Source organism: Heptranchias perlo, chromosome 8 (genome assembly GCF_035084215.1).
Source record: "Heptranchias perlo isolate sHepPer1 chromosome 8, sHepPer1.hap1, whole genome shotgun sequence".
NCBI classification, from domain to species: domain Eukaryota; kingdom Metazoa; phylum Chordata; class Chondrichthyes; order Hexanchiformes; family Hexanchidae; genus Heptranchias; species Heptranchias perlo.
Window position 1 is genome coordinate 33,591,308 of NC_090332.1, and position 25,988 is coordinate 33,617,295.

Below are 25,988 nucleotides of genomic sequence, written 5' to 3' on the forward strand. Positions count from 1 at the left end.
GGAGGTAGAAGCAATATTGGATAGGACAAAAATAGATAAAGAGGAAGTGCTTAAAAGATTGGCAGTACTCAAAGTAGAAAAGTCATCTGGTCCAGATGGGATGCATCCTAGGTTACTGAGGGAAGTAAGGGTGGAAATTGCAGAGGCTCTGGCCACAATCTTCCAAACCTCCTTAGATATGGGGGTGGAGCCAGAGAACTGGAGGATTGCAAATGTCAGACCCCTGTTCAAAAAAGGGGAAAGATAAACCCAGCATTATAGGCCAGTCAGCCTAACGTCAGTGGTGAGGAAACTTTTAGAGACAATAATCCGAGACAAAATTAATTGGCACTTGGAAAAGTATGGGCTAATAAATGAAAGTCAGCATGGATTTGTTAAAAGGAGAATCATGATTGACTAATTGATGAAGTTCTTTGATCAAGTAACGGAGAGGGTTGATGAGGGTAGTGCAGTTGATGTTGTGTATATGGACTTTCAAAAGGCATTTGATAATGTACCACATAATAGACTTGTTCGCAAAGTTAATGGGACAGTGGCAGCGTGGTTACAAAACTGGCCAGGGGACAGAAAGCAGAGAGTAGTGGTGAACGGTTGTTTTTCAGACTAGAGGGAGGTACACAGTGGTGTTCCCCAGGGATCGATATTAGGACCATTGCTCTTTTTGATACATATTAATGACCTGGGCTTGGGTATACAGGGTATAACTTCAAAGTCTGCAGATGACACGAAACTCAGAAACGTAGTAAACAATGTGGAGGATAGTAACAGGCTTTAGGAGGACATAGGCAGACTGGTGAAATGGGCAGACACATGGCAGATGAAATAGAACCCAGGGAAGTGTGAAGTGATGCATTTTGGTAGGAAGAATGAGGAGAGTTAATATAAACTAAATGGTACAATTTTAAAGGGGACGCAGGAACAGAGAGACCTGGGAGTGCACATACACAAAACTTTGAAGGTGGTAGAACAAGTTGAGAAGGCGGTTAAAAAAGCATATGGCATCCTGGACTTTATTAACAGATGTAAGGAATCTTACAACACCAGGTTATAGTCCAACAGTTTTATTTGAAAATCACAAGCTTTCGGAGGCTTTCTCCTTCGTCAGGCGAGTGTGGGATTCCATGAAGGTTACCGCATATATAGTCAGAGAACAATGCCTGATGATTACAGATAATCTTTCCAACTGCCCGTTGTCAAGGCAATCAAAGTGTTCAGACAGAGAGACATTACATACAGGACTACTGAATATACAAACGGTCAGAACCCAAAGAGAGAGAGAGAGAGAGAGAGAGAGAAAGAAAAAAAAGAGAGAGAGAGAGAGAGAGAGAGAGAGAAACATCCGAAAGGAAAAGAAAGAGAGAGAATGACCAGTTGTATTAAAAACAGATAACTCTTTTTTCGCTGGTGGGGTTACGGTTTCTTTCTTGGACACACGAATCTCCATCAAAGACGGGCACCTCAGCACCTCACTCTACCGCGAGCCCACGGACAACCTCACGATGCTCCACTTTTCCAGCTTCCACCCTAACCACGTCAAAGAGGCCATACCCTATGGACAGGCCCTGCGGATACACAGGATCTGCTCAGGAACGCGAGGAGGAACGCAATGGACACCTACAGACGCTGAAAGACGCCCTCATAAGAACGGGATATGACGCTCGACTCGTCGATCGACAGTTCCGACGGGCCACAGCGAAAAATCGCGTAGACCTCCTCAGAAGACTAACACGGGACGTAACCAACAGAGTACCCTTCGTCATCCAGTACTTCCCCGGAGCGGAGAAACTACGCCATGTTCTCCGCAGCCTTCAACATGTCATTGATGACAACGAACACCTCGCTAAGGCCATCCCCACACCTCCACTACTCACCTTCAAACAGCCACCCAACCTCAAACAGACCATCGTTCGCAGCAAATTACCCAGCTTTCAGGAGAACAGCGTCCACGACACCACACAACCCTGCAACAGCAACCCCTGCAAGACATGCCAGATCATCGACACACATACCACCATCACACGAGAGGACACCACCCACCAGGTACATGGTTCATACTCCAGTGACTCGGCCAATGTTGACTACCTCATACGTTGCCGGAAAGGATGCCCCGGAGCATGTTACATTAGCGAGACCATGCAGACACTGCGACAATGGATGAACGGACACCATGCAACAATCGCCAGACAGGAGGGTTCCCTCCCAGTCGGGGAACACTTCAGCAGTCAAAGACATTCAGCCATCGATCTTCGGGTAAGCATTCTCCAAGGTGGCCTTCGAGACACACGACAACGCAAAATCGTCGAGCAGAAATTGATAGCCAAGTTCCGCACCCATGAGGACGGCCTCAACCGGGATCTTGGGTTCATGTCACGCTACACGTAACCCCACCAGCGAAAAAAGGAGTTATCTGTTTTTAATACAACTGGTCATTCTCTTTCTCTTCCTTTCGGATGTTTCTCTCTCTCTCTGTCTTTGGGTTCTGACCGTTTGTATATTCAGTAGTCCTGTATGTAATGTCTCTCTGTCTGAACACTTTGATTGCCTTGACAACGGGCAGTTGGAAAGATTATCTGTAATCACCAGGCATTGTTCTCTGACTATATATGCGGTAACCTTCATGGAATCCCACACTCGCCTGACGAAGGAGAAAGCCTCCGAAAGCTTGTGATTTTCAAATAAAACTGTTGGACTATAACCTGATGTTGTAAGATTCCTTACATTTGTCCACCCCAGTCCATCACCGGCATCTCCACATCTTTATTAACAGAGGCATAGAGTACAAAAGCAAGGAAGTTATGCTAAACCTTTATAAAACACTGGTTAGGCCTCAGGTGGAGTATTGTGTTCAGTTCTGGGCACCACACTTTAGGAAGGATGTCAAAGCGTCTTAGAGAGGGTGCAGAAGAGATTTACTAGAATGGTACCAGGGATGAGGGACTTCAGTAATGCCAAGAGACTGGAGAAGCTGGGATTGTTCTCCTTAGAACAGAAAAGGTTAAGGGGAAATTCGATAGAGGTGTTCAAAATCATGAACGACTTTGACAGAGTAAATAAGGAGAAACTGTTTCCAGTGGCAAAAGGGTCGGTAACCAAAGGACATAGATTTAAGGTGATCAGCAAAAGATTCAGAAGCGACACGAGGAAACTTTTTTTTTAACGCAGCGAGTTGTAATGATCTGGAATGCACTGCCTGAAAAGGTTGGTGGAAGCAGATTCAATAATAAGTTTCAAAAGGGAATTGGATAAATACCTGAAGAGAAAAAAATTTACAGGGCTATGGGGAAAGAGCAGGGGAATGGGACCAAATGGATAGTTCTTTCAAAGAGCCGGCACATGCACGATGGCTGAATGGCCTCCTCCTGTGCTGTACCAACTACGATACTAGGAGTTTCACCTATCATGTAATCAAATTTATAAATAACTAGAAATTAGGGACGCGCTGATTGTTTTTGAAGAGGTAGGCAGCCCTCCAATCTCACAGAGTTGAAATGTTTCATCAGAAAATATGGAAATAAACTCTAGTTTATCAGCAAAAGCATACAAGATATTCAATACATCAGAGATGAGAAAGTATATGGGGTACAAAGAACATAGAAAGGCAACTTGGAAATTGAATTTACACAATTTGAGTAGAATACAACACGGTTATCTAACAATGTAAGGATTTGATCATTGCCTCTGAAAATATTGCACCAGTTATATACCCAAGTAAGCTGGCAAGAATGAAATTCCTGAGAGAGGGCAATATTGAAGGTTTGATGTGGACAATACAAACTTGAGACACATACTTTGGCATTCTCTTAGACAGTCTTCCTTTTGAGAAACAGTAGCAAATGCAGTATCAAAGGCTACAGGAAGAAAAAACATGGATACAAAAGTATGTATTTAGGGCCATACATTGGATGTTATGCCAATGTCATGTACTCGCAGAATAATATGTTGAATGTTTGTGACAATAATGAACACGCTGCTACTGAGATCCATCACACCATCAACTGCTTCTTAGTGGGGAAACACATTGGAAAATGTTAATGTTGAACAATTGGTTTTCACAGACAAGAGGAATCTAAAATTACTTCATCAAATTTGGGAAGGGCTTGTGAAATCCCTTGTTGACTAGTAAATTATTGCCCTTTGTGCATGCAGCTGGATGAGACAGCTGTTATCCTCCTTCCAGTTGCACACATAAAAGGTCAAAATTTCCTAGACCCCAAGAGTTTGCATGATCCCCACTTCCAAATGTGATCAAAATATTTTAATTTACTCATGTATCTATGTCAATTGTTATTTCTAATGTTTTGTGCAAAATCACTCCATAACAAAAATAAGCTACATTAGGTAGTTAAAATAGTGTCAACTACAAAATCTAACTTGGCACTGTAGTCAATGTTTGATAGCTCATTACCTCTTGGAGCTCCTCTGGATTTCTTCTTGAAACAACCTATTTAAAAAAAAGTTAATAGACTATTAAATCTGAAAAAAAGCTGTACATCCAGTAGATTGCTAAATTCCATCAATTAAATGAAAACCAATTGCAACCCACACATTACATGTATGCAAAATACATCAGTCATGGTGCCCTTCAGCACAACCTCATCTGGATGAACTCGTATAATTAGACAGATGGATAAAATTAATCTTAACCCAACAGTAGAAATTAAACAAGTATATTATGTATTAAGGAAATATAAATGATGTAATGCTGAAATGCAGCGACACGGAAACACCATTGCAAAATAACGAATATGCTGGGCAGCACCAAGTGCTTATACCGGTAGTCTGAGACATTTGTTTTTACAACCAATCCCTAACATCTTTCACTACAATTGTTAAAACAATAAATAAATGAATCACTTAACTTCTATCGGTAACTTCACAGATTTTTTTTTGTAAAACAGAAAATGAGGCAGCAACATGGTAGGCTCGCCTATTAACAGTGGCTAGGCTGCTGTCCCCTCGCCTCCAGTCTGCACGGTGCAGGCTCCCCCAGGGCCCCTATTCCAATTGTCCCGGGCTCCTTCTTTATCAGAACCAGGGGAAGCGCAGCTCGAGCCCAGCGCTCCCCCGGGGTTGTATCAGCGAACGGCCGCTAAAAACACCATCCTGCAGGCAGTTCCGCACTTAAAGCACCGAGGGAACCGGCTGCACCGAAACCTCTCCATACACACAGGATGGACTCACCCGGGCCGTCACTTTGTAAACCGTGTAGCCTTTTGTGTGTCTCTTCGGATCGGTTACGGTGTAAAAGCGAGCCAGATCCCCTTTGTTTTTCTGTGATAACATGATATGTCAACCCCTACCCGCACAGTATGCACTAACATACACACTCTCTTTACATCATTTCCTTACTCCGCCACCAACTTCCTGTACGTCTGTTCTTAGGTCTTCCCTACTTCTTGTGCTTTCACATAGAGAGCAGTTAAACCAAATTTTTATTATTCTTTCCCAGTTCACCAGACGCTCAGATTTAATTTGGTTTAACTCTGCTTTTAAAATTCGGGGCACGGATATTTAAAGTTCACCATGTAGATTTGCAACAATTATTGTATGTAAAAGAAAACTGTTTTGACCTGACCACAGACAAGTGGCCAGGACAGAACATCGACAAAGTGGTTCAAGTACTGATTGAATGCTACTGACTTATGTAGCACTTTCCAGTCCAGGTTCACAGTGGTGCCTGGTAGGATCCTCGAATACAGATGCTTTCCCATCCCAGTTGATAAAATCTTTCTCCAAGAGGTATCTCAGCAGAAGACTAAGGCAAGGAAGTAGAGAGTGCAGAGCAGCAGAAATCCCTCTGTGCAGGATGCAATGGCATGGAGGTAATTTCCAAGAGATGGCACAAGTTGTGAGGCGGAGGTGCCTGAAGGAGGTTTTGGGGCTTTGCACCAATGAGCAGCTCTATCCAAATGGGGTTGAGATCGGATAGAACTGTTCCATGTTCTTGCACCATCTTCATACACCTAATAGTGAGAGGAAGCACTTGGAAAAGATTGTCACTGTGCATGATAGATGTGCTGTGCAATGTTAATACATTATACTTCATTTAATTGTTCAATTTTATACTTGTGTTGGGGGCACATATTCCCCTCTAATCTCAAATCACTAGTTGTTGCTAAACCATAATTAGGCTCCCCACCCAGCTTCTGTTCAGTAATTTTGCTAAGTATAGTGCTATGGTAGTAATACATTATAGTACTGTATTACTACGTATCAATTAATAGACATACGTAAAGCGGTAGCGTTAGGGTTGCCAAACATTAAGGATTCTCCTGGACTGTCCAAGGGTTACTATATACTTCCTTGAATAGCTTCTTTAATAAAGAGCATACTTTAAATGAATTAATTCTGACATTTTGATTAGTTTTTCTGAAGTTTGTCTAGTGAGTAAAAACTTTGTGGTGAATCATTTGGATTTGGTGACACTGAGTAATGGAGAGAATCAGACTAACACTCCTGTCTTGAACGTTTTGCTGAGATAAGGTTTACAAATGATGGTGGCCCCCTGGTACCTCACCCTAATACTTGTTCTTTTCAGTGAGCCTGATCCTGGTCTCTCCTGGCGCAATCAATTCCAACAGTGGTCACAGACAGAAGCAGGAAATCTGGTTGATATTCCCCTCTCTAACCTAGCAATACAGAAGCCAATTGTGACCTAACCGCTATACTCCTGAGATTGACTAAATCAGCATACACCAGCGACCTTACCAGTCTGTGTTACTTGGTGCTACACCACATAGTGCTTTTATCCACTGAGCCATAAGAAGGTCCCTTGCCTTTTTAAACTTTCCTGATGCTTCCTTGCCTGAGTTCATGTTTTGTGATATGATTATGACTACTGAATGTTTCCATGCAGGTAAGGAAGAGCATATCTGCAAAGCCAACTGGTGAGCAGCAGGCAATGTAGAAGGCCCACTACCAGAATCTGTGACTAACCCTGATATACCTATATTAGTGCTAGTGGTCTCCCCTGCTGGAGTTCCTATGAGTTCATCACTTTCAGGGACTGCGTCTACAGTTACTTGTGTAGGGTTACATGTGTAGCCTTAGAAATTGCCAATCAGCAATTCTTGTGAAGCTCCTTGCATGTCACTCAAAATGGATATTGGTTTGTGTGAGCATGTAGCAGTGGGCAGATCTTGGAATCCCTACTTCTACATCCCTAGCTGTAACTTCTCCACGTATGTTGAAGCCAGCTATGACAGCATATTGGTGTTTGGATCCAAGACCTCTATTGCAGCATTGATGAGAGATGCTCCTATTGTATTTATGGCATGCATGATTGAAGCCTTCATCGCAGATGTCATTGGTGTTGCCATGTTCTCAATCATTGACAATAGTGCTCCATCACTTACAGGACAGAAGGAGGCCGTTCGGTGATCGCACCTGTGCCTGCTCCATGAAAGAGCTATAAATTTAGTTCTATTCCTCTACCCTTGCCCCATTCCCATTTTTAAAAACTTAAATATTTATCCACTTTCCCTTTAAAAGCTAGTAATTCTACCTCCATCACTGTGTCTGGTAGGGCATTCCAAATCCTAACAACCCTCTGCGTAAAAAAATTCTCCTCGTCACTCCCTTCGCTCTTTTGGTGATGATCTTAAATTACTTTTTCACATTTAATTATTCAAGTGCAGTGGCTTATTAGCAATTTAAGAAGTCATTACTGCGGGTACATCATGATTGCTATTTTTTTATTCCGACTATCACGATCCTATTCTCAGAAACTGTACTTTCCAAAGATGCATGTGTCCACAATTTCATTATCAGGTTTTAATTATGCTGGAAAATGGGCATTTTGCCATTTTTCATTCAAAGAAGAGATCTAGCCCAAGTGAGGACAAAATGTGACCCCACTGTGATATTTGTTTCCATTCAGAATACCTCAGTATGTAGTAAACATGATGATAGATTTATTTGTATCATTAATAATATCCCAAACATTACCATCTTAGTAAAAATGTTATGCAAAAAAGTTGCTGGACAGTAGGAGATGTTGCTGCAGTTCCTGCCAACCTGCAAGCAGTATATGATACAGGACAGACATGATAAGCTCAAATTTATGTCTGTCATTTTCACCAGGAATTTCCTTGGAGCTTTTCCTGCTCCACCACCATAAATTTGGCAGAAACCCCATTTACATGCCGAGTGGGAGAAGCCTCAAGGAAATTTTCAGCATTTATCTAACCTCAAGACAGCACAGAGGCAAGTGAAGCCAAATGGAAAGGCGATTGCAGTTTGGTTTAAAACATTAATAAAAATATGTTTTACATACCATTCCACTGAATAAATTATCACTACTGTTATTTTTATGCTTATTTTTTTTATTTTGAAGATTATGAAAAGTAATTTCTAATTTCAAAATCATACCAATAACAGTGTTGTACACAGGAAATAGTTAATGTTAGCCAAGAGAGACATTAGAAATGATAATAAATAACAAAGGATATCATTTATATAGTTATGCAAAATAAAGGTCACTGGTGAAACGCCAGGATGAATTAAGTTGATTTACATTCCTGTAGATAAATGGCAGCTCCCATACTTAACAACAGTGCCATAGAAAGCACATCTTCACGGTCCTGTACTTATAAATAAATACAATCTAAAGCTGATACCAACACATCAGGACACGTTGAAACCTATTTAAATAAATGACTCATCTTCTTACTTGCATCATTGTACTGCACCATCGTATTACTATTCCAATGCCCATGGGTCACTTAAAGGTCACTTTTTGAATGTGTGCTCCTGGCATGGAGCCTCACCTACTGGAAGCATGTATCAGGAAATTGCAGGCCGCTTCATACAATTTTATGTCCATTAATGGCCTGGATATTTGGGGGTTGCACCCACTGTTTCCCAATATGTGCATACGTGGGCAGGGCTCCACACTGATAGCACGCATTTGGAAAATTGGCAGTTCAGCTTTTTTAAAAAACTTTTTTAGGTTGGTGCATTACTACCTGCTTCTTTTCTCCCCTCCCCCCATACAAGATTCCTATAAGAAAGACCTTGAATAAAACTTGCTGACAGACCTCTTCCAAGGTTGCTATTAACCAGTCAAATAACATTGCTTGGCGCCTCATTTTGGTTAGATCAGGAAGACAGTGTGATGAATAACATTCATGAGTTTAAAACTCCAGGGCGCTACTATAGCGGTGCAACATGTAGTGCTCCAGATTACGTTTATAAATTATTTTTCCTCTTCCTGCCAATTTTTCCCCTGCTTTGAAGATGTTGATGCCAGGCTGGGTACAGTTCCAGGAATGCTGTCCAATATTCGCCCAAATGGATGTTCTTCATGTATGACCCAAAGATCATAGCTGATCCTGTCCTCATGCAATGTACATACACACACATACACTGTTGCAACTAGGAACGCTGGTCTGTTGTCAGGAGTGGGAATCGTGCCCAATTTTTCCTTCTTTAACACAGGAATGCTAAGATCATTATTAGTGTCCCTGCCACGGACCTGGCTGAAATCCATTAATTCAACAAAGGCCAGGGATCAAATCTGGAATTTCTTGGTGTGGAAGGCTTATCTAGTCATTGTCTTAATCAACTGAACTAATTGGTGAACAATAAGTCTAAGTAAAAATGAGTTTAATGTTTTTATTTTATTATCATCATCATTCTCCCTGTGTTGTTGAGGCACATAAGGCAGTAACCAATCAGCGCCATCCAATTCAGTCTGGGGTTTTTGCCTCCAGCTCCGTTGTTGCAAGCCCACTGCAGCTGTATCCATTGTTATTATGTTGCATAGTCTCCTCTTCGTTGACCTCTAGCTCTTTTCCGTGGTGGCATCCAATTTCTTGCATATATATACACATTCTGGGATAATCCATGTTATCTAAAATCAATAAAAATTGTTCTAACTAAATTTTTAAATTTGTTCTTGGGATGTGGATGGTGCTAGCAATAGTCATTTATTGCCTACCCTTAGTTGCCCTGAGTAAGTGGTGGTGGGCCTTCTAGAGGATTTGGGAATTTCTTTGCTTTTTCCAAAAGACTTTGAAGGAAACAAGATTGGGTTCTCCAAGCTTTTATTTCAGGCCAGTGGTTAATTTATATAAACATACTACAATTGTGATTTTTTTTTATTATGAACTCCTCACAGAAGAAAACAGAAGCAGAATGTGTTATCAGTAACATCTGTTATCACGTGAGAGGCAACAGTGGGATTAATATCAACGGTTTGTGCTTTATTTTTGTTGCTGGTCAGAAAAGAAAACTTTTTTATATATAGAGGATGGATTTTTTTTTGTCACTTTTGATTGTATAAAGTCAGTTAAAAAAATCTCTCCTGGATCATTTTTGAGGCGTAACGATTCTTTATACTTCAAAATTTGAAAACCTCATAAGCAATGAACTTTGAATGTTTTATGAGGCCATTTTTATTTGTTTATGGCAATGTATGCATATTAAAGCCTGTATAAGTCAGCAAATTCACTATTAGTGCACCCCATCCCATAATTTTCTGTCCATTAATTTTAACAAGCAGAAAATTTGTGCTTAAATGCTTGAATCCAAGAACATAAAGATAGGAGCCAATTTCCCAGCATGCATAAGTACAATTTAATCAACTGTGCTGATGATTTATTTTTAGCTTCTAGCACTTTCCACTCAGTAGGCTTTCTTAAAATAATTTTGAAAAATAAGAAAGCAAATTTCAAAAGCTCTATTGAGGTGAATATATATTGAATGCTTTTTTAAAGCAGAGACTGTGTTTCTGTGTGTGTGAGAGATTGAGAATAAGTTACCATATTCTGATTACACACCTATTGTAGCTTTTGTTTTGGGTGCTATACATATTTACAAGTGTATTAAGTTGAGAGTGAGAAATAGAGAGCGGGGGGGAGACATCGAGTTAATGTTAGTTCAATTTTCAAAAAAAAGTTGCATTTTGAAGCCAATTAATTATCTACCTATAATACTCAGCAGATCAGGCAGCATTTGTGGAGAGAGAAAAAGGGTTAATGTTTCAGGATGATGACCTTTCATCAGAATTGGAAGATGTTAGAGATGAACAGCTTTTAAGCAAGTGCAGGGCCAGGGAAAAGAACAAAAGGGAGAGTTCAGAAAGCTGAAGGTACTATCTGCCAGCCCATACAATAGAATTTTCCACATGTGATGCTAAATGCAAACTTTGCAAATAATAAAGATACATGTGAATTAAGGTTATATTTCTTGTGTGAGTTTCTATGCTCAAGATGAGGGATGGTTGTGCTGTGTAATGGAATAATTTATATTCCTAGAACACCTAACATCAGCATCAAACACTCCCATCTTATCCTGATGAGTATAAAGAAAATGTATTTGTAAACATGAAATAAGTGAAAATAAAAACACCATTATTCTTTCTTCTCTTTGGTATTACCACACAAGCGTTATGAAGTCATCATGCACTCTACACAATAATTTAATCTCCTGAGCAAAGTTTCTACAAAGTGTCTCCCTGCCCTATGAAAAAAAGAGGAAGACAACTGAAAGGAAAGACCACAGAGTTAACGTATCTGAAATAAAAACAGAAAATGCTGGAAAAGCTCAGCAAGTGAGGCAGCACCTGTGCAGAAAGAAACAGTTAACATGATTCTTTCTCCACAGAGGCTGCCTCACTTGCTGAGCTTTTCCAGCATTTTCTGTTTTTATTTCAGATTTCCAGCATCCGCGGTATTTTGCTTTTGAAAGGTAAGACAGTACTACAAAAGGAAAAGAGACAACTCGAGAGCAGCAGGGAGTGATCTCTAATGAATAAAAGAATCTGACAAGTAAGGACACTGAATTGCTTCTCCAAGGTGCTGTGACAAAGTGAAGGATAGACTCTCTGCTTGCAGTTCCCTGTGTAGTAAACTCCTGACATCAGCCATGTTGCCATGTCACTAAGGTAGAAGAAGCCAAGCAGAGGCTAATTATTTCCCACAGGGCGATCAGTGGGAAAATCAGAAGATAAGTCATAGTGTTCTGCTGTTAATTATCTCCTGAATGACATCATGTGATAAATGAGCCCTCAGCACAGATAGATTCTGATCCCTGAGGCTAATCAATTTATGCATCTCTGCCATAAAAGTGACAATGCAATTGAGGTTATTATTAGAGCTTTAGGGAAAAAGTTGGCCAACAAAAATAGCAAAACTGAAGCTGTTCAGTTAACAGCAAAATATATGTCTTTAACTATACATAGATAGAATTTCTTAATTTCATTTTAGTGAAAAATCCAAATATCTGATATTTGTACTCGTCAATCTTGCTAAATTCCCTTTAGCGACATTAACTAGATACAGAAATAAAATAGTTCATTGTAGGGTTGCGGTTAACTGACCAGATTCTAAAATGCTTTAACTACAAAGTTTTACAACATTGTCTGGATACTAAAAAGTAATTAGCTTGAAAATCAAATGAAAAATAGTAGTACAGATCATTGTCTAGGAGTTTATCCATAAGAGGATGTTGCCGCTACCAGCTTCTTCCAGCCGTTATGGTTCCCGGCTTTCACTTGTGCCTCATCAGCTGTAGGGCCTATGCTGTTAGCTAACCAGGGCAGTGGTGGTTGATTAGTCAGGGTGTGTGCAGTTTCAAATGAGATTTTATCCTGAAGCTTAACCTTTATTAGTGTGCAAAGCGATCTAGAATTGAATCCATCGATTCACCTATTCATTTCTTTGGTGCATATTCACCTTCTGAACCATATTTAAATATGGATACTACTAATGCATTGTAGAGCCATACTTTGAGATTACAACTTATGTTCCATCTCCATATATGTGATAGAGAGTTCATTGCAGAGCTTGCAAGTGTAATGCACCTAATGCAGTCAGGAAAACAGTCCCCATTGGAGGAAATCATGCTACCCAAGTAAGTGAGTTGTCACTGAGTCTTGGATGGATCGTCATCTTTTGTGAAGGTAGTTGTCATGATATTGCATCCTAGCGATTGCACTTTCTCTTGTTCCAGCTGACCTGAAGACCAAGGTTACATGGCTTTTGGTCAAAAATTCACAGAGCTTCAGTGAGGGTGTCCACATTTTCAGCCAAGGCCACAATATCGTCAGCAAAGTCCAGATCTGTATACATATGGTCACTGCCTAGACTGATCCCACATCCACTTTCTTGCCATGATGTAGTCAACACCCGGCAAGAATAAGGTTGTGGTGAAGACACAGCCCCGGTTTACTCTGGTATTAAACGTGAAAGACTCGGAAAGCTTTCTGTCAATATGGGCCTGGCTGCTTGTGTGGGCATAAAGCTCTCTGATTAATTATATGATTTTGATATGGATAACTAGAGACTGTAGAAGAAGCCATAGGCACTCTCTATTCAGTGAGTCAAAAGCTTTCATCAAATCAACGTAGGCAACATATAGTGGCAATGTATATTGTGTTTTTTGCTTGCCACAAGCTGTAATGTAAATATCTGTTCAATGGTGGACGTATTCTCTGTGAAGCCAGTTGTTTGTGACATTTGTCCGTCAGAGGGGTTTTGATGCAAGCGAGTGTCAGCCAAGTGATTACTTTAACCAGTGTTGACAGGAGGGTAATACCCCTGCAATCTGTTTTGGATCCCTTACCTTTGTAGAAATACATGAGCAGCCCTTGGCACTACTGGCAGGAAATAGTTTCATCAGTCCATGCTTTCGTAAATAGTTGGTGCAGGCAATTGATAGTGCCTTCATCAACATTTTTCAGGAGTTCTGGAGTGATGCCACATATGCACGGTGCTTTTCCATTCTTCAATTTGGCTTCTTTAATCTCCTCATGGGTGGGAAGCTCGCTAGATATCAACTTGTCAATTCATGTCGCCGAGGGGCAGCATGTAGATGAGAAACAGGAGGGGACAAAGGATACATCCTTGGGGTACTCTGGTGGTAACGGTGCAGGGGTGCAAAGATAAGCCTTTGCAGGAGGTTCTCTGTCTATAACTGGATAGTTAAGAGTGGAACTAGTCGAGGACTGTCCACTCAGCTGGACAAGGGAGGAGAGGCATTGGAGGTGGATGGTATGGTCAACCATGTCAAAGGCTGCAGACGGTCGAGAAGGATGAGGAGGGGTAATTCACTATGGTCACTGTCACATTGGATGTCATTTGTGACTTCAGTTAGGGCCATTTCAGTGCTGTGGCAGCAGCAGAAACCTGATTAGAGAGGTTCAAACATGGAGTTGCAGGAAAGATGGGCACGGATTTGGGAGGCGACAACACGTTCAAGGACTTTGGAGAGGAAAGGGAGGTTGGAGATGGGGCGGTAGTTTGCAAGGACAGAGAGGTCAAGGGTGTTTTTTTGGAAGGTTTTTTAAAATCCGTATTTATTTTTATTTAAAAATATTATTTTCTCAACTTAATGCCTTGTTTTGAGTGTTTTCAGGGCAATTTGCTTGCCGTTAACAATCTGTGCAAAAAGCTAGCTGGAAAAAGTAGAAGAAAAACAATTGCATGTAACCATGCTGAAGAGCTCACACTGGGATAGCCTTCTTCTATGTTATAATTTCTATGATTCTATGTTTAGATAGGATTCCATGTTTAAATGCATTCATTATTTAAGGCATTTAAAAATATTATCTTCCTCCTATAAGTTTGAACATAGGTTTTTAAATTAAAGTTTCTAAAATTGCACTTCTTTGATGTTTTAATGGCATACATGCCAACTGAGAAAAGTAGCAAAAGCTGACAGCTCAAAAACAGTGCTAAGCAAAGTCCTTATGACACACAAAGATGAGTTGGACTACTTTTCTTAAGGATGCTACTCTGGAGGTCTTGGTCCAGGAGGTGCATCTAAGCAGCTTTCTTGGAGTTTAAGGGTACCCTCCAATCAGCTCCAACATAAAGAATGTCCATTTAAAGATGGTGGAAAGAGTAAAAGCAGTCTCCCACATTCAAAGAACATGGCCTCGATTTTTACAGGGATGGGAGGGGGGATGTGCCCAAAACTGGCAGCGGGTGACACATCCGGACAGGTCGGGGACATGGAGGCCCTGCCGATCTTTACGGCAGGCAAGAAAGGCATCTTTTGGACTCCGGAATATTGCCAAGATAAGACTACCAACAATTTGCCTACTTTTAATATGAATTTAGAATGAATGCTAACAAGAGTTTATGTGCAATTTGGCACAGCTTTACTGAGGCAGCTTGTAACGCAATCAGGCAAACTTTCAGCTGGTTGACACAGTAACAAGCATACTATGCTGCTGCAGGGCCTGCTTTGTTGCACGAAAGAAACTTGCTGTCCTAGCAGTCACGTTATGTGAGTCTGCTTTGTGTTGCTCGTGTGCTTGGTGTTTGTTGCTTGCCACATTTTTCAATGCCGAAGGGCATGATTTTATCGAGGGGGTGGGGGTGGGGGTGGGGGGGGGGGGGGAATTCCTGACAGGAAACCTGGAAGTGAGGATTTCCCGGATGTCTTTACGATTTTGACATAAGGACGTCTTTTTTTTGTATGTTTACTGCCCGACAGGCCAGCCTGATTGACAGGCTGGTCTCAGTCGGACGGGAGAGCAGCCAGTGAGAGGACGTGAAAAGGTGAGTATTAGACTGGGTAGGTGGGGGTCGGGGGGTCATCAGAGGGGGGGCTCAGTTATTGGGGGAGTCATGGGTCATCGGTGGAGGTAAATCATTGGGAGGGTCAGTCATCAGGGATCATCGGCGGGGATCAGTCATCGGGGGGGAGGGGTCAGTCATTGGGGGTCATCGGCAGGGGTCAGTCATCAGGGGTCATCGGCGGGGAACGTCAGTGATTGGGAGGCTCAGTCTCCGGGGGGGGGGGGAGGGGTGGTCAGTCATTGGAGGTCATTGGCGAGGGTCAGTCATCAGCGGGGTTCAGTCATCGGGGGGACTCAGTCGTCAGGGTCGGGGGTCATCGTGGGGGAGGAGTCAGTCGATCGTATTTGTAGGGTCGCTGCAGGTAGGCTTGTTGGGCCTGGGGGAAGCACTCATAGAATCATTGACAGTTTACAGTACAGAAAGAGGTCATTCAGCCCATCGAGTCCGTGCCGGCTCCATGCAAGAGCAATCCAGCTAGTCCCACCCTATCCCCCTAGCCCTGCAAATTTTTTCCTTTCAAGTACTTATCCATTTCCCTTTTGAAGGCCATGATTGAATCTGCCTCCACCACCCACTCTGGCAGTGTATTCCAGATCCTAACCACTCGCTGTGTAAAAAAGTTTTTCCTCATGTCACTTTGGTTCTTTTGCCAATCATCTTAAATCTGTGTCCTCTGGTTCTTGACCCTTCCACCAATGGGAACAGTTGCTCTCTATCTACTCTGTCTAGACCCTTCATGATTTTGAATACGTCTATCAAATCTCCTCTCAACCTTCTCTGTTCCAAGGAGAACAACCCCAACTTCTCCAGTCTATTCACGTAACTAAAGTCCCTCATCCCCGGAATCATTCTAGTTAATCTCTTCTGCTCCCTCTCCAAGGCAGTCACATCCTTCCTAAAGTGCGGTGCCCAGAACTGGACACAATACTCCAGTTGTGGCCGAACCAGTGTTTTATAAAGGTTCATCATGACTTCCTTGCTTTTGTATTCTATGCCTCTATTTATAGATCCCATATGCTTTTTTAACCACTTTCTCAACCTGCCCTGCCACCTTCAATGATTTGTGTACAGATCTCTCTATTCCTGTACCCCTTTTAGAATTGTGCCCTATAGTTTATATTGCCTCTCCTCGTTCTTCCTACCGAAATGTATCACTTCGCAATTTCGGTGCTAAATCTCATCTGTCATATGTCCGCCCATGCCACCAGCCTGTCTATATCCTCTTGAAGTCTATCACTATCCTCCTCACTGTTCACTGTACTTCCAAGTTTTGTCATCTGCAAATTTGGAAATTGTGCCCCGTATACCCAAGTCCAAGTCATTAATATATATCAAGAAAAGCAGTGGTCCTCGTACCGACCCCTGAGGAACACCACTGTACACTGCCTTCCAGTCTGAAAAAGAACCGTTCATCAATAATCTCTGTTTCCTGTTACTTAGCCAATTCTGTATCCATGCTGCTACTGCCCCCTTTTATTCCATGGCCTTCAATCTCGATGACATGCCTATTATGCAGCACTTTATCAATTGCCTTTTGAAAGTCCATATACACCACATCAACTGCATTGCCCTCATCGACCTTCTCTGTTATCTCATCAAAAGACTCTATCCAGTTAGTTAAACACAATTTGCCTTTATCAAATCCGTGCTGGCTTTCCCTAATCGATCCACACTTGTCCAAGTGACTGCTGATTCTGTCCTGGATTATCGTTTCTAAAAGTTTCCCCACCACCGATGTTAAACTGATTGGCTTGTAATTGCTGGGTTTTTCCTTACACCCTTTTTTGAACAAGGGTGTAACATTTTCAATTCTCCAGTCCTCTGGCACCACCCCTGTATCTAAGGATGTTTGGAAGATTATGGCCAGTACCTCCGCAATTTCCACTCTTACTTCCCTCAGCAACCTATGATGCATCCCATCCGGACCAGGTGACTTACCTACTTTAAGGACAGCTAGCCTTTCCAGTACCTCCTCTTTATCTAATTTTAGCCCATTTAGTATATCAACTGCATCTTCCTTTACTGAGACTCTGGCAGCATCTTCTTCCGTGCTAAAGACAGATGCAAAGTACTCATTTAGTACCTCGGCCATGCCCTCTGCCTCCACGAGTAGATCTCCTTTTTGGTCCCTAATTGGCCCCAACCCTCCTCTTACTACCCGTTTACTGTTTACATGCCTATAGAAGACTTTTGGATTCCCTTTTATGTTGGCTGCCAGTCTATTCTCATACTCTCTCTTTGACCCTCTTATTTCCTCTGAACTTTCTATATTCAGCCTGGTTCTCACTTCTGTTATCAAACTGACATCGATCATATGGCCCTTTTTTGTTACATCTTACTCTCCATCTCTTTTGTCATCCAGGGAGCTCTGGCTTTAGTTGCCCTGCCTTTCACCTTGTGCAAATGTACCTAGACTATACCCGAACCATCTCCTCCTTAAAGGCCACCCATTGTTCAATTACAGTTTTGCCTGCCAATCTTTGATTCCAATTTACCCGGGCCAGATCAGTTCTCATCCCAGTGAAATTGGCCTTCCTCCAATAGAGTACTTTTACTTTAGAGTGGTCCATGTCCTTTTCCATAGCTATTCTAAAACTTATGATACTATGATCGCTATTCCCTAAATGTTCCCCCACTGACACTTGCTCCACTTGGCCCGCCTCATTCCCCAGAACCAAATCCAGCAATGCTTCCTTCCTCGTTGGGCTGGTCCAGAAAGTGCTCCTGAACACTCCTGCTACTCCGGGCCACAAGCTTTTTTTTTGTTCGTTCATAGGATGTGGGCGTCGCTGGCAAGGCCAGCATTTATTGCCCATCCCTGATTACCCTTGAGAGGGTGATGCTGAGCCAACTTCTTGAACCGCTGCAGTCCATGTGGTCAAGGTTCTCCCATAGTGCTGTTAGGCAGGGAGTTCCAGGATTTTGACCCAGTGATGATGAAGGAACGGCAATATATTTCAAAATCGGGATGGTGTGTGACTTGGAAGGGAACGTGCAGGTGGTGTTGTTCCCATGTACCTGCTGCCCTTGTCCTTCTAAGTGCTAGAGGTCGCGGGTTTGGGAGGTGCTGTCGAAGAAGCCTTGGCGAGTTGCTGCAGTGCATCCTGTGGATGGTACACACTGCAGCCACGGTGCGCCGGTGAAGGGAGTGAATGTTTAGGGTGGTGGATTGGGCGCCAATCAAGCGGGCTGCTTTGTCCTGGATGGTTTTGAGCTTCTTGAGTGTTGTTGGTGCTGCACTCATCCAGGCAAGTGGAGAGTATTCAATCACACTCCTGACTTTTGCCTTATAGATGGTGGAAAGGCTTTGGGGAGTCAGGAGGTGAGTCACTCGCCACAGAATACCCAGCCTCTGACCTGCTCTTGTTGCCACAGTATTTATGTGGCTGGTCTAGTTAAATTTCTGGTCAATGGTGACCCCCAGGATGTTGATGGTGGGGGATTCGGCAATGGTAATGCTGTTGAATGTCAAGGGGAGGTGGTTAGACTCTTTCTTGTTGGAGATGATCATTGGCTGGCATTTGTCTGACGCGAATGTTACTTGCCACTTATGAGCCCAAGCCTGGATGTTGTCCAGGTCTTGCTGCACGTGGGCATGGACTGCTTTATTATCTAAAGGGTTGCGAATGGAAGTGAACACTGTGCAATCATCAGCGAACATCCCCATTTCTGACCTAATGATGGAGGGAAGGACATTGATTAGGCAGCTGAAGATGGTTGGGCCTAGGACACTGCCCTGAAGAACTCCTGCAGCAATGTCCTGGGGCTGAGATGATTGGCCTCCAACAACCACTACCATCTTCCTTTGTGCTAGATATGACTCCAGCCACTGGAGCGTTTTCCCCCTGATTCCCATTGACTTCAATTTTACTTGGGCCCCTTGGTGCCACACACGTTCAAATGCTGCCTTGATGTGAAGGGCAGTCACTCTCACCTCACCTCTGGAATTCAGCTCATTTGTCCATGTTTAGACCAAGGCTGTAACGAAGTCTGGAGCCAAGTGGTCCTGACAGAACCCAAACTGAGCATCAGTGAGCAAGTTATTGATGAGTAAGTGCCGCTTGATAGCACTGTCGACGACACCTTCCATCACTTTGCTAATGATTGAGAGTAGACTGATGGGGCGTTAATTGGCCGGATTGGATTTGTCCTGCTTTTTGTGGACAGGACATACCTGGGCAGTTTTCCACATTGTCAGGTAGATGCCAGTGTTGTAGCTGTACTGGAACAGTTTGGCTAGAGGCACGCCTAGTTCTGGAGCACAAGTCTTCAGCACTACAGCCGGATGTTGTCGGGGTACAGCACAGGTTCACCAGAATGATACAAGAGCTTAAAGGGTTAAATTATGAGGACAGATTCCATAAACTTGGTTTGTATTCCCTTGAGTTTAGACGGTTGAGGGGTGTTCTAATTAAGGTCTTTAAAATGATAAAGGGATTCATTTGGATAGGTACAGAGAAACTATTTCCTCTGGTCAGGGAATCAAGAACAAGGGGCACAATCTTAAAATTAGAGCTAGGCCATTCACGAGTGGAATCACAAAGCACTTTTTTTCACACAAAAGGGTAATGGAAATCTCAAATTCTTTTCCTCAAAGGGCTGTGGTTGCTAGGTCAATTGAAATTTTCTAGACTGAAATTAATAGATTTTTCTTAGGTAAGTGTATCAAGGGTTATGAAGCAAAGGGGTTGAGGTATAGATCAGCCATGGCTAATAGAAGATGCCGGTGATGGACTGGGGTGGACAAATGTAAGGAGTCTTACAACACCAGGTTATAGTCCAACAGAAAGCTCCGAAAGCTTGTGATTCCAAATAAAGCTGTTGGACTATAACCTGGTGTTGTAAGACTCCTTACATTAATAGAAAATGGAACAGGCTCAAGGGGAATGGCCTACTCCTGTTGTTACGTAGAACCCAGAGCATGGGGACAAATGTTCACTCTTGAAGGGATTTATAGACGGAGATAAGGATTTAGAAGTCAATGTGCTGAAGGGCAGAGAACCAAAGTTGGCAAGGACACTCCAAGGGAGTTGGACTTTGTGTAGGATAAGATACAAGTAGCAGAGTTCTGGAGTTTATGGAGAGTGGAGCTCGGGAAGTCAGAAAGGAAGATGTTTGAAACGGTGGCAAGGCATGGATAAAGGTTTCAGCAACAGTACTAATAATTTTGTCAAACTAAGCAAACGGCCTTATTTTACCAAATACTAAAATACACTGCACCCTTAAGCGTGTAATAATTTTGATACAAAAGCTTTTGCTGTTATTTGCTAGCTGGTTCACTGACAAAGTTTTAAAACAACAGTATTAATACTGTTTTACTCCCCAAACCTTTATTATGCATCAAGTGTTACTTCACTAACCTTTGTTATGCATTAAGCATCATGTCACGATAAGTCTGAAGCAGTTATGGGCATAAAGCACACGGATTAAAATGTATCACAAAATCTTATTGGGAATGATACCAATGCGATTAGGTAAGGATGTAAAACGTGTACATTTATTATTATAGTCACTGCGCATTCGATTGAAATGATATCTCATGTACAAATTCATTTGTCTTTTGGGCAGTCGTTTCAAATTGTCATAAACCCACGATATATCTAAAATAGCTTGTAATAAAACAAATGACAGGGTGAGTATTTCAACCATTGCACTTTTTAAAAAAATGATCGAAGTAACATTTTCAATATCATGACTGAACCGACAGGAATTTAACGGAAACGAGCCTGGAGTGTCTATGCAAACATTTGTCTAGTTACCTTTTTATGATACCTCTCACCAGGTCCATCATCCCAGGGTATTATTTTAAGCCCGCCCTTGTAACAGAAGGTACCTTTTCAGCAGACTTGGCATTTCTTGGAAGACTGGTATTGGTTAATATTATAAAAATATATAAAGAATGTGTCCTGAATATGTCCACTGAGCCGGGGCCGGAGCGGCGGGCTCCAGTTTAGAGACTCGTTCAATTATCATATGCTTGAACGGACCAGTGTTACACACTGCAACAATACCGGCGCAGCAACTATGTACTTCCACATGTAAGTTAATATTATAATTTGTATCTTGTTTCTCTTATCTTCTAATTTTAAAAAAATAGTCCCTGATTGCGGTTTGTACGAAGGCATGAATTTAAATTTTCATTTGTCCTAGAAGCCTGTTACTTGGTGCACCGCGATTTTGTTTTTTTTTTGCTATATTAAACCTCGCGGTGCGCCGTAGGATTGGTAGACGGATTGGCGCGCATGCGTGCGATGTAGTTTTAGGGTCGCGCCGCCCCGCTGCAAAGAAGCGGTTACTTGGGAGGTGGTGGACTACAGCTCCCAGAATGCAGAGCGCGCTGCAATTGTGCGCCGTGCTCGAGCCCAAGCGAACGTGGGGATGAGCGCGGGAGAAGCCGAGGCCTGGAACCGGCAAGAAGGGGTTCGGGGCCGCTGGAGTCTCAGGGTTTCGATTCAACAGTTTAGATCACTAAATACTATCTATCACCAATAACATGTGCTTTGAAGCGAACACAATAACTTCCTGTTGGTGATACCGTAAGTGGCGGTTTATTATCTTCAGTTTGTATCCAGGCCCAAACACGCACCGTTCCGACATGGCTCAGCCACTCGCGAAATGTTTACAGCGGAGGACCAACGTTTTTCTTTAAAGTTCGATGAAAGAACAAGGAAATATTTCTCAAACATCGTGTGTTTTGTTTACTGGAACCCAGCAGCCGAATGCCATTCTTGGAGTGTGACCAACTCACTGATTTTGGTTACAGTTAAATTATATCCTTGTTGATATATAGCTGCACAAAAATAAATGCAGCCCTCAGTGTGCTTGAATTTAATTTCCCCATACTTTATGATCGTAAATCTCGTTCATAATTTCACGATCTTCCCAACAATAAAGACTGATTTATATGATATTGTATAACTAAATGGTTAATACGTAAAACTATTATTCGTTTTTATTTTAATTTATATATTGTCTTGTGGGTTTGATTCAGTAGATCCTGGAAGAACAAAGTTTGTGCTGCAGTTCTTGAAGAATGAATGACAACAGCTTTGCACCTTTTGGTTACTCTGCTAGGCTGAACACACAGGAGTTAAGAGGGTAGGAATTCACTTAGTGTTCATATCCACACTAACTAGCTTAATTCGCCATATGGAAAGATCCTACATTAAATTAAATTAGTGCACTAGGCTACACTTTTTTGTACCTACCACTTAGTCTATTTTTTTTTCCTTCCCTTTATCAGTCTTCTGAAATTGTAGAGTTTTACTGGGCTATGAGTCCTGGGGCGGAGATAATCTTGTATCTTGTCCTAGATGACTGTGGCCCTGGACAGTGAGTGACAGGAAACCAAGGTGAGGTAGAGCTAATGCTGTTGACACACTTTTAGCATAGGTACTTAACAGCAATAGGGAGCAGGAATCCTGGCTAACACTCCCTTCTCAGAACAACCTTGGACAGCTCACTTTTTCTTTTTTTCCCCTCCAAAGTTTGATATGAGGCAGCATGCATTTTTTAATTTAAAAGGTAATATGCAGGATATGAACAAAATACACTTTTTGATAAAGCTGAATTACTGAAAGTCACAATGACTTGGTTATGCTTAAAGCACTTGTAAGTTATGTGATTTCCACCATTCCATATTTTGTTTTCCATAATTCAACACTATGGATGTCTACCCCCTATTTAAACATAGTCTTGGAGTGTAGAAATGTTTTCATCACTTTCAAGTTACATATTGGGATTGCATTCGTACTAATTGAATTATCTTTTAATGTTTGTTCAGGTGACATGAAACGCAGAATTTTTTACAGTTAAGCGCTGACCTTGCTCCTTAGCTGAATGTATGTCCGACTGGTAACTTGGGATGTTTGTCAAATTGAAACCAAAATAGCCTGAGTTTTGTGGCTCTGCTAAGCTGAGCCAGCTGTAACCTAAAAATGAACTTGGATTAAAAACGTGCAATTGCATATGCACGGGCATTTTTAAAAATGCTTCAACATTATTAAAGAAAGAACTTGCATTTATTTTATATAGTGCCTTTCACAACCTTAGAACGTCCCCAAGCGCTTTATAGGCAAAGAGTACTTTTGAAGTGTAGTCACAGTAGGAAACAGGGCACAGCAAGATCGCATTGAGTACAGCACAGAAACAGGCCATTTGGCCCAACTGGTCTATGCCGGCATTTATGCTCCTCACGAGCCTCCACCCTCCCGAATTCATCTACCCCTATCAGCATACCCTTCGATTCCCTTCTCCTTTGTGTGCTTATCTAGCTTCCCTTTAAATGTATCTATGCTATTTGCCTCAACTACTTCTTGTGGTCGTGCGTTCCACATTCTTACAACTCTTTGGGTAAAGAAGTTTCTTCTGAATTCCCTATTGGATTTGTTAGTGACTATCTTATATTGATGGCCTCTGGTTTTGGACTTCTCCATGAGTGGAAACATTTTCTCTACGTCTACCTCATCAAACCCTTTCATTATCTTAAAGACGTCTATCAGGTCACCCCGCAGCCTTCTCTTTTCTAGAGAAAAGAGCAGCCTGTTTAGTCTTTCCTGATAAGTAAATCGCCTCAGTTCAGGTATCATCCTTGTGAATCTTTTCTGCATCTTTTCCAATGCCTCTATATCCTTTCTCTAATATGGAGGCCAGAACTGTGCACAATACTCCAAGTGTGGTCTAACCAAAGTTCTATACAGATTCAACATAACTTCTCTGCTTTTCAATTTTATCCCTCTAGAAATGAATCCCAGTGCTTGGTTTGTCTTTTATATGCCTTATTAACCTGCGTTGCTACTATTAGTGATTTGTGTATCTGTACCCCGAGATCCCTTTGTTCCTCTAACCCATTTAGACTAATTATCCAAGCAAATGTGGCCTCCTTATTCTTCCTAACAAAATGCACCACCTCACACTTGCCTATATTGAAATTCATTTGCCAATTATACGCCCATTCTGCAAGTTTATTAATGTCTTCTTGCATTTTAACACATTCTTCCTTTGTATTAACTATACCCCCCAATTTCGAGTCGTCGACAAACTTTGAAACTGTACTTCCGATTCCTGAATCCAAATCGTTGATGTAAATTGTGAACAGTTGTCCCAGCACCGATCCTTGTGGAAACCCACCACCTCTCACCTTTTGCCTGTCCGAGTAGCTACCCTTAACCCCTACTCTCTGTTTTGTAGTCAGCTTGCTATCCTTTCTGCTACCTGTCCTCTGACTCCACATGCTCTGACCTTAGTCACAATGTGATACCTTATCGAAAGCCTTTTAAAAATCCAAATATATTACATCTACTGCATTACCCTTGTCCACTCTTTCTGTTACTGCTTCAAAGAATTCAGTAAGGTTAGTCAAGCATGACTTTCCCTTCTGAAATCTGTGCTGACTACTCTTCATTATATTTTTGTTTTCTAGATGCTTTTCCATTACATCTTTGAGTAAAGATTCCATTATCCCACAAACACCAATGAAACAAATAATCAGATCATCTGGTTTTTTTTTAGTGATGGTTAGGTGCATATAAATGTTTTAGTTTTATGTCCTAATTGTTTAGATTCAAATGTATCCAAACAAAACTTCAGGTTTGGTCATGCCTTGTAATGCATTGTTCGTTAAATCCATTTTTGGTTATATGTTCCATACATAGTGCCTTTCCACACAAGCTTCAGGCATTCTGCTTACGATGCTATCTTGCAAAGGTCACTAATGAGTTCTGTGAATAGGATAGGCACTGTGGCTATTTTCTTAGGGATCCTGGGAGGATTGGGTTGGTAAATTTAGTAGGCTGCCTTGGTTTAAAAAAAAGTCTGTTTCAGTTCAAAACAATAAATTTGAACTGTCATCTAACATCTATATTTTAATTCTTAAAAGGGAGTAAAAATGGGCAAAATTTAGTTTCTCTTAGCTGTTTGGAGAAATGCCAAATCTTTAGAGGTGTGTACAAATTTGCTGTACATTCTTATTTATGTTCAGCAGAGATTGGTAATCTTATTGGCCCTGGCATCAATATGATTAAAGTATCTACATTTCTGAGGAGCAATGTACAAAGAGATAAGAAAAGACCATCAGGTCCATCAGTGGCCGCCCTATCTGCACCATCCTCCTCAATTGCTGTAATGCTGCTCCAGGAAGAAATAAAAATACTTATATTTACTTTCAAGAAAATGTTTGGGAAATTGTTCCTGAATCCCTAATGCAAATATGTATTTGCAGCACTTTGTTTTAATTTGATTTCCTGCATTTGGAGTTTTTCAGTATTATTTCTACAGTAATCTGATCCTTTCATAATTTTTTATATTCTCTGTATTTAAATCTTCCAGATACATACATGCCTTTTAACTTGAGATTTTTCATTCATGTCCTGAAGAAATAGCAAATTTTGAGGAGCACTGTAATGTAGCAGATCAATTCAAAAATTAGTTCTTCACAATTTACTTGTACTGGGCACTGCT

The 25,988-nt window shown here is 41.6% G+C and overlaps 2 protein-coding genes across 7 annotated transcripts in view; one reads left to right on the forward strand and one right to left on the reverse strand.

Moving 5' to 3' along the window:
* The window catches only part of rps6kc1 (ribosomal protein S6 kinase polypeptide 1), a 161,994-nt gene extending 156,668 nt beyond the window's left edge, over positions 1–5,326 (reverse strand). For all 3 annotated transcript variants that reach the window (XM_067988924.1, XM_067988923.1, XM_067988925.1), the window contains exons 1-2: positions 5,182–5,326; positions 4,406–4,441 (exon numbers count right to left, since the gene is read on the reverse strand). In XM_067988924.1, coding sequence (XP_067845025.1) covers positions 4,406–4,441; positions 5,182–5,283 — 138 coding nt within the window. In that variant the 5' untranslated portion in view covers positions 5,284–5,326. The remainder of the gene's footprint in view (positions 1–4,405; positions 4,442–5,181) is intronic.
* A 16,511-nt stretch (positions 5,327–21,837) lies between these two features.
* angel2 (angel homolog 2 (Drosophila)) overlaps positions 21,838–25,988 on the forward strand; it is a 55,062-nt gene continuing 50,911 nt past the window's right edge. For 2 of the 4 annotated variants that reach the window (XM_067988928.1, XM_067988930.1), the window contains exons 1-2: positions 21,840–22,066; positions 22,525–22,628. In XM_067988928.1, the coding sequence (XP_067845029.1) occupies positions 22,564–22,628 (65 nt within the window). In that variant the 5' untranslated portion in view covers positions 21,840–22,066; positions 22,525–22,563. Of the gene's footprint in view, positions 22,067–22,524; positions 22,629–25,988 lie in introns of all 4 variants that reach the window. The other 2 variants (XM_067988927.1, XM_067988929.1) reach the window with 2 other exon arrangements.